This window comes from Nicotiana sylvestris, chromosome 11 (genome assembly GCF_000393655.2).
Source record: "Nicotiana sylvestris chromosome 11, ASM39365v2, whole genome shotgun sequence".
In the NCBI taxonomy this organism is placed as follows: domain Eukaryota; kingdom Viridiplantae; phylum Streptophyta; class Magnoliopsida; order Solanales; family Solanaceae; genus Nicotiana; species Nicotiana sylvestris.
In genome coordinates this window covers 122,050,851-122,059,521 of record NC_091067.1, presented here as the reverse complement: position 1 = coordinate 122,059,521, position 8,671 = coordinate 122,050,851, and the positions used below count along the sequence as shown (strand labels likewise).

The following is an 8,671-nucleotide window of genomic DNA, read 5'->3' as shown; positions in this document are numbered from 1 at the left end:
CAAAAGTCAATTTTTAAAACTTCTTATTCCTCTTTACGTGCCAAATTAATGAAATGTTTAAATAGGTATCAATATTACGTTACTCTTTTATGGGTAAATTTATGATGATTTATCTCATTTTAAATACTAGTTTCTGGTCACGTGCGTTGCACGTGCATATTATGTAAATTGATATTAATTTTTAAAAATCACATATATTGTTAAAATATGTACCTGACCATTACAAAAATAAACATAAAAGACGTGCAAGCTCAAAATCATAACTGATTTCATTTTAGTGATCGAAACGACCAAATATCATCTGAACATAAGGTGAACAGTTATTTTACAATAAATTGGGTGATGGTTAGATGAACAATACTATGTGTGATGGTCACATCAGCAAGGAGTATTTTATTCCTCATAACCAAGACAAGATGCCTTGGCATGATTCAGTACTTGGTGTCATGACTCATGAGTAGTATATATTTTCTGTGCCAATTCCAAGACTCAAAATGTTAAACTCCGATTCATGACAACTTTATCATAGCTGATCCATCTCATAAGTATCAAAAAAAGGAAACAAAAAACTTAATACCTCTGACAGCATGAGACTTGAGACTTAAGCTTAAATCGCTTTATCTAAAATTTTATAGTCTTTGAAAATCTTTCAGCTGCTAAAAAAAGATACATGAGCCAAAAGTTTGATCTCTCTTTCACATTTATATTTTCGGGCGTCCTACAACCATTAGTTTCGTAAAATTAAACACTCCTTGCAAGAGATATATCAGTAATCATATTCTAAAAATAAATCTTAACTATCCAAACTGTGAAGTGCTCATTAAACATATATATATCTAATATGCATCCTACATTATATATTGGGTGAAATTAAAAAGGACAGCAAATAATATTATATCACAAAAATTAAGTCAAAGATCAAGCAAAGGTTATTCAAAAAATATGTACACCTATTTTACCTCAAACAAAACTGCAAGTCTTGAATCCGATGATCTCAATTAGTATATGTATGTGGAAAGAATGAAGAAATAGGCAGGCTATTCTTATTTCAGTGGCCTAATATTCAAGACGTGCGGCTGCATAAACTGAAGCACCAGTTGTATTGGGCAATAACACTTTTCTTAATTATTGTAGATCTCTAGTTTTTTGTTAATTACTACCATTATACTACATAAATCATATATTGATACCATTGTCTCTTCATTTTCTCTCAGGCTTAGGTTATTTGAACTTTATTTGTAACTGTAACTACTTAAGTGTATATATTTCTAGAATTTTATAATAATGGCACGCTGAAAGAGATTCAATTGCGTTTAATATATATTGAATTAGAAATTACAACTCTTCAAGTTCTCCATATTTTTCATCTCAACGCAGAGAATATCAGTTATTGCATTGGTTTATGAAAGAAATTTTTATTTATTTTTCTAAGGGTATTATAGTCATTCAATTTTTAATGGGCAGTTTAGTAATTCAAGTTTGACATTTGAGGTTCCCACTTTTAGTATAGTATATGAGATATGAGATGAGATATGATGATATGATATGATGATTTGGGAGTTATGAAAAGTATGGAAGTTATGGATATTATTAAGATACCTTATGGTATTCCTCTATATTTGCCTATATAAATTCATAACTTTTATTTCATGAGACCCCTACCTACCCAAGGTTACCCTTTTCAATCCATATTTGAAATAGTAATAGCGTAACTACAATATTAGATTCATGTTTTAGTTTCACTCAAGGAAGAAGGCTCTTGAATGATGTTCGGTTTGCGAAAGATGGTATCAATAAGAGCTTGGGAAACTATGTACTGATTCTATATTTCTGTTTTCTTATATTTTCTATTATTAAAATCCCAAATATGATGTCTGTTGTATTTTTTCTTCTTCTATATTTACTGTCTTGTGTCTTCTCTTAGTTTGGTGTTCTATAAATTTCTGATTGTCGCAAGTTTATATTTTTTTTAGGCTCAAATTAGCCACTTATGAGTTATGACTTTGTTGGAACTTTAGAACACTCAACAAACAATATTACTAAAAATAAAATTTGGTAGTTGATTTCCACTAGAGAAAGTGATAAAAGCAAGAACCGTAATATAGAAATCATGTAAGAATTCATGGCATTAAGTAAAATTGGACCTTTTATTTTTCTATTATCTTTTTAAAAATATTAAGCAAAATCATCTTCAAACTGACTACGAAGGACAAGAATAGATTTTACAAGCCTCACTCTTGAAAGAGATGATCACATCTAAAAAATTATCTTTCCTCATGAAATCATTGTGTTTTCGAGATAGAAATGGCCAACGGGCCGAGTGGGTGCAACTTTTTATTATTATTATTATTATTATTATTATTATTATTATTATTATTATTGTTATCGTTGTTTCATCATATGCAAATTTATTTGTTTGTAATTTAATTTTATTTTTTTAACTGTATTATATTAATTTTACATCCTTTTTTGTGTAAGGAGAAATATCCAAAATAAAATTTTAAATATATATATATTCTCAATTATATCTTATTTATATTTATAAATTTATAATATTTTTTAAGCAAATACACTAGTACATAAATAAATTTATTGTTTCCTTAACACGCACGTGTGTCTCACGCGTACTTCCCACAAACTTTTCCCCGAACCCTGAATTTTGAATTCTTTCAAAAATGTTTTCTTCTTCCATAATCCATTTTCCTATTACCTTCTATCTCTAATCTTTCTTTAAACACAGAGAAGAAAAAAATGCTCAAAAAGATCCATTACTCAAAACACTGTTATCAGCTGTGATCAAATCCAAGAAGATCCCAACCTTTAGGGTTCCAATTTCAAATTCATCTTTTGAGTTCTGATCAAAACCCATATATTAATTTTGTTGTCTCATATATGATCGAAGATGTATAGCAATTTTAAAGAGCAAGCTATAGAGTACGTGAGGCAAGCAGTACAAGAAGACAATGCAGGGAACTATGCAAAGGCATTTCCTTTATATATGAATGCTTTAGAGTACTTTAAGACTCATTTGAAGTACGAGAAAAACCCTAAGATTAAGGAGGCAATAACTCAGAAGTTTACAGAGTACTTGCGCCGGGCCGAGGAGATTCGGGCCGTGTTAGATGAAGGTGTTGGAAGTGGGCCTGGTTCAAATGGAGCTGTGGTTGCTAAGCCCAAAGATGGTGGTGAAGATGGTGGTGGGGAGGATCCTGAGAAAGATAAGCTTAGAGCTGGGCTTAATTCGGCGATTATTAGGGAGAAACCTAATGTGAAGTGGAATGATGTTGCTGGATTGGAAAGTGCTAAACAGGCTTTGCAGGAAGCTGTTATTTTGCCTGTGAAATTCCCTCAGTTCTTCACAGGTGTGTGTGTGTGTGTGTGTTCGCTTTTGTTGGATTTGTTTGTGTTTTTGCCTGCATTTTGTTTGTAAAGATTACTGCTTTGATTTAAGGTTTTCTTGTGATTCTGAAGTAGCTTTGAGAGGTTTATAATCTTGTGGTAGCTTTAAGATGTTAGGTGTGGTGTTTGATTCACGGACTAGTTATATAGAGGGTTTTATAATACTTATTATGCGGTGAAAATTACAGGTAAGTATACAGAGTGTTGTATTGATAACCAAACATTGTATTAGTTATGCTGAAAATTACAGGTAAGTATACAGATTTTAGAAAGATTTTAACTTATGTCAGAATTGGGGTTACATGGGTTCCAATAGTTCCTAGTCGTTAACTACCAATGGAAGAAGTAAGTTTGAGTGTTTACCTATTGTACATTTTAAACCCTTTCAGTTTGAGGATCACAATGTGCCAGTTTAGTCTGTGGATTAATGGTGATTTTGTGGATGTTATTTGCTGTACTCTCTAAATGCTTTGGACATGGAAGCTTGATAAGTATCATCAATATGACCGTATAATAGCTTGGAGTACGAGAGATGAACTGCGAATCCCATATTTTAAAGTTTCTCTTTATAGTTGCTCAGAGGATACATGTTACAGCTCCTTCCAGCTCATCCAAAAAAGTAATGGTGGGATAAAAATCATTAAGGCAGAGAAATTGTGAGTAATTATGTTCGTTTTCTTTTTGTGGTACACTTAGAGATGGTTGAGTAGTTTTGCTACGGGTGCATCACCTAATCGTCACAATTTGAGGGTTGTTTTCTCTTTCTCATGTCCCTTCAGGCAAGAGGCGGCCATGGAGAGCTTTTCTTCTATATGGTCCTCCTGGAACTGGAAAGTCTTACTTGGCCAAAGCTGTTGCTACTGAAGCAGAATCCACATTTTTTAGGTATTTGTCTTCCTACACAATTGTTTTTGTTTATAATGTTTGTCCATTTTGCTGCACTTGGAGCTATCAACTTCAGATATTTTCTGATTCACTGCAATTTGTTTTAGGAAAAAACCAAGTGTTGTTTTCTAAATTGCAAATTTTGTACATCATATCCTCATTAGTAAAAAGAACTTGACCAAAATGAGAATCTTCTTAGCAGGCTTTAAGATTATAAAGGAAAAATTATGGAATACCAACACGTAGAAGAAGTCGAGGGTGAAGATGCAACTGATTGCTGCCATTTGTTTGTTAGGTTTTCTCTTTTATTTCCTGTATATTTTTTATGGCCTTTGTTTCTCAAAATTTATGTTGTTTTTTTTCTTCTTCTCATAATTGTTGCTTTAACATAATTTGGTGCCTGATTTAAAAGAATCAGAAGTGAAGTAGTAATGAATGTGAAGGGCTCAGTTACTAATTACAGAATGTGGTTTAACATCCAAGCCTAGACTTTTACATTGACTGTGTTTTTTACTTGGAGTTGGTGGGATGGCTTGTCCCTTTGCTCAGAGTTGACTGATCTAAACCTCTTTATATGCTCAAGACTCCAGCATGTTTATATGCTCAATACGGATCTTGCTCCTTTTAGTCTGTGCCAAAAAGAATGACATCTTTCCATATTTGGAAACATTTTACCATTATGCAATGATTTATAGCCACACAAAATATATGTACCTCATTTTATACCACAAGTCCAAAAGTCTTCTCTTTTTTCTTAAACTCCGTGCCCAGTCAAATGGATTCACATAAATTGAAATGGAGGGAGTAGTATTTACGCTGGCTCTACTTCTGTTAAAGATTTATGGTTCTTTTGATACCTACTTTTATGAGGTTCTATTCCTCTAGAGATGTCACATCTGGATCAGTGTTGTCAAAGGCTCATTTAAGGCGCGCTTAAGCCCTGAAGCTCAGAAAAGCTTAGGGGGCGAGCGTCGCGTCGCTTAAGCTGCGCTTCCGTATAAGCAAGACACTAAGGCGCGTGCCTTATTTTCCATGAGTTCTATCTTGAATCAGGCAGTACTAAACAACAATAATAATCGACAAATAAGTGTATTAGTTGTTAAGTAAAGCATCATGAGTGAATTTGTTACTCTTTTTTCTTGAATTACATATATATATATTTTTTCCCTTTCATTGCGCCTTTTTTTAATAAAGCCCACATTTTAATTGCGCTTTGCGCTTAAAGTCCCATAGACCTAGAGTGCTTTTTAGAGCTTTTCGCTTTTGACAACACTGATCTAGATCATCCGCCTCAGTGGTGTGCCAGTTGCAGATCTATACATCTAGGGCAGAATGTAATGTTGGAATTGGTTGATATATATACTCTTGTATTCGAGAGTGTTGACTGGTGAATGTTTTCTTTTGATACCGATTTAACAGCTGCCCAAATCAAGGAGTGCATCCGGCATCCGGCATCCGGCATTATATCAATGACTTTGCCTAGATGTGCATTTTGGGAAGTATTCAGGATGTGAAGACTATAGTATAGCATGTGGGGATGACCAATGAGCCTGTCATTTTGGGTTTTATAGTTCAGCTTCTCAACTGGTATGTGGTTTTAACCACCTGATGGAATGATCTCAGAGTTCTCCAGTTTGTGGGAAATTCGGATAACTCTGCCAATGTACGTGCTGCAAACCCATAAATGTTAAGATATGACCAGTACATTTGTACTATTTTGATGTAGAGAAGAGTCAAATTGAGCTTTCAGCTAAGGCCTTGGTTGTGATTGCAGTCATTTTAATAAAAAGTTTCAAACTTACAATAATAAATTTTAGTATGGTTATATGAGCACGATCAATCAGCTTTGTTTGTCTCAAAGTTACTTCCGGTTGAGGTCAACGTTTAGAGCTTTTGCTTCATAGAAGCTATGCTTTAATAGCTATCCCCCCCCAAAAGAAAAAAGTTGTCCTGCCGAGGTCATATGGATGCCTTGCATTTTTGGTATAGGGAAAACAATGCTATAGCATTTGAAATTATTGGTTTGATGCCTTTCTGAAAGCAAAAAATAAGATGTATAATGACTACTTCCCTGAAAATTTGATGCTCTCTGCTGCCATAGTATGCTGGCAATGTCAAGATGTCTGATTTTTTTAATGACCCTACCTGCAAGCACTCTGAAATATCTGCAGTTTCCGCTGGTAATAAATCTTCTAACTGCACTATGGATTTCTCTTTTAATTTGCATATAACGATCTAGATGAATGTATATAAACATGAGTTGCCTGCATGAATGTTGTCGTGTATCTCTTCTTTTTCAGCATTCTCTCAGTTTCCCATTTTCAAGAACTTAGGCTGTAAAGTTGGCGAGTGCCAACTGCTATTTTCATGCAGTGTCTCATCATCAGACCTTGTATCCAAGTGGATGGGTGAAAGTGAGAAGCTAGTTTCAAACCTTTTCCAAATGGCTCGTGAAAGTGCTCCTTCCATTATATTCGTTGATGAAATCGATTCCCTGTGTGGACAGCGAGGAGAAGGAAATGAGAGTGAAGCTTCCCGACGTATTAAAACAGAACTCCTTGTGCAGATGCAGGTAATTGATATATCGTGGCTATAGTATGATTCTTTGATCTCTCATAACCACCCTTTATCCCATCAGAAAGAAAAGAGGAAGAGAAATCCCCCTGGCTAAATGCGCCTTTTTTTTTATTCAATTTGTATTTTCAGGGTGTTGGACACAATGATGATAAAGTTCTTGTTCTTGCAGCAACAAATACACCCTATGCCCTAGATCAGGTATAGAATGATCTGCAGTATAAAGTAGCATATCATATTAACATAGAAGTCTTTTGCTGACAGATATTGTTCTCTACAGGCTATACGGCGAAGATTTGATAAGCGTATCTACATTCCTCTCCCAGATCTGAAGGCACGGCAACACATGTTCAAAGTAAATCCTGCTCTGTGATTTTTCTCGGAAAGTGCAGTTCAGGGAAATATATACTGCTATTCCTCTTGTCAGAGCTCTAGGTTATTTAGTTTGGCTTGTTATGCTTGCAGGTTCACTTAGGTGATACCCCCCATAACTTGAGCGAGGGCGACTTTGAAGACCTGGCCCGTAAGACAGAGGGGTTTTCTGGTTCAGATATTTCCGTTTGCGTAAGTCTGGAGCCTAATGAATTTGACTTTATGTCTTACACCCAACATGTTGTTTGCCAGTTTGTAGTTTGGGAAGAGATCCTTTCTCCAACTCCAATCCAACCTGTTAAACGATGAAGGAAAACAAGGGAGCAATTCCTCTATGTTCTGCTAATGTATTTATACTTGCTCTTCCTGGACAGGTCAAGGACGTGCTATTTGAACCTGTACGAAAAACTCAGGATGCTATGTTCTTTACTCAGACTTCTAATGGTACCTGGGTGCCATGTGGACCAAAGCAACCGGGTGCTGTGCAGACAACTATGCAGGAGCTTGCTGCTAAAGGACTTGCATCCCAGGTACTCTGGATACATATGTAGTTTGAGATCACTACAATAATTAATTTTTCACTTTACCGCTAAACTGTAACTTGTGCTTATATGGGTTTGAGTTGGATATATTGGGGGCTAATAGTTGCACATTCCTGGAAACTTGACTTCCTTGAGTTATTCAGTAATTAAATGTGATTCTACTGTATATTTTTATAAGGTTTACGCATCATACACTTAAGTGGAACTAAATGCAAGAGAGATGGTGCAGTTACTGAACTACATCTTCCTAAGTTTCTGTCCTGAATGGCTAGATTACCCAAAAGAAAGGGTAGCCGATATCACCTGATATTTTAGTATGAGATGGGTTTGGATGCGTTGTCCTTGTAACTGGATGGACTAGTTAAAACCGCTTGCTGTTTAATGCCTTTGCAGATAATCCCGCCACCCATTACAAAGACAGACTTTGACAAGGTTCTCGCACGTCAAAGACCAACAGTGAGTAAATCTGACCTTGAAGTGCATGACAGATTCACAAAGGAGTTTGGAGAAGAAGGTTGAAGAAATTGATGTATCGCTGGTAACTGCTATACCTGGAGTTGCCATGATTTGTATTCTCTGCTTCTTGTATGAAAAAATTGCAATATTCATTAAAGGCTCTTCAAACGGGACGTGGACATTCTTTATCCTTTTAGGAATTGTGTTAGTTTTAGCTTTGCATGTATCTATCAATGTCAAGACAGAACATTTCAAGTATCTTTGGTTGTATGCCTGCCGTTTACAATTCTAATTGCAATCACTTTATTCACAAATTGTCAGCAATTGCTCCCATTCTTTCCTATTGTAGCTTCTCGGGAAATGCTAATGGGCACGCAGACCTTACCCCTACCTTGTAAAGATAGAGAGGTTGTTTCTGGTAGACTCTTGGCACAAGGAACAGT

The 8,671-nt window shown here is 35.3% G+C and overlaps 1 protein-coding gene across 3 annotated transcripts; it reads left to right on the top strand.

Moving 5' to 3' along the window:
• Nucleotides 1-2,666: 2,666 nt before the first annotated feature.
• LOC104249804 (protein SUPPRESSOR OF K(+) TRANSPORT GROWTH DEFECT 1-like) lies at nucleotides 2,667-8,542 on the top strand. 3 transcript variants are annotated; one of them, XM_009806295.1, is made up of 8 exons: nucleotides 2,667-3,362; nucleotides 4,179-4,284; nucleotides 6,658-6,856; nucleotides 6,991-7,059; nucleotides 7,139-7,213; nucleotides 7,324-7,422; nucleotides 7,605-7,760; nucleotides 8,166-8,542. In XM_009806295.1, exons 1-8 carry the CDS (start codon nucleotides 2,903-2,905, stop codon nucleotides 8,289-8,291), a joined length of 1,290 nt encoding a protein of 429 aa, XP_009804597.1. In that variant the 5' UTR covers nucleotides 2,667-2,902; the 3' UTR covers nucleotides 8,292-8,542. The 3 variants fall into 3 exon arrangements, with proteins under 3 accessions (XP_009804597.1, XP_009804599.1, XP_070019030.1); XM_009806297.2 differs by lacking the exons at nucleotides 6,658-6,856; nucleotides 6,991-7,059; nucleotides 7,139-7,213; ... (1 more) ...; nucleotides 7,605-7,760; nucleotides 8,166-8,542 and adding an exon at nucleotides 5,704-5,947 and having other exon boundaries at nucleotides 2,687-3,362; XM_070162929.1 differs by lacking the exons at nucleotides 6,658-6,856; nucleotides 6,991-7,059; nucleotides 7,139-7,213; ... (1 more) ...; nucleotides 7,605-7,760; nucleotides 8,166-8,542 and adding an exon at nucleotides 4,487-5,695 and having other exon boundaries at nucleotides 2,687-3,362.
• The last annotated feature ends 129 nt before the right edge of the window (nucleotides 8,543-8,671 follow it).

Bases quoted from the DNA above. Each gene is read 5' to 3' on its own strand.
- LOC104249804 (XM_009806295.1), top strand. From the start codon at position 2,903: ATGTATAGCAATTTTAAAGAGCAAGCTATAGAGTACGTGAGGCAAGCA. The intron at 4,285-6,657 runs GTATTTGTCTTC...ATTTTCATGCAG, and splicing joins GCAGAATCCACATTTTTTAG to TGTCTCATCATCAGACCTTG. The intron at 7,761-8,165 runs GTACTCTGGATA...ATGCCTTTGCAG, and splicing joins CTAAAGGACTTGCATCCCAG to ATAATCCCGCCACCCATTAC.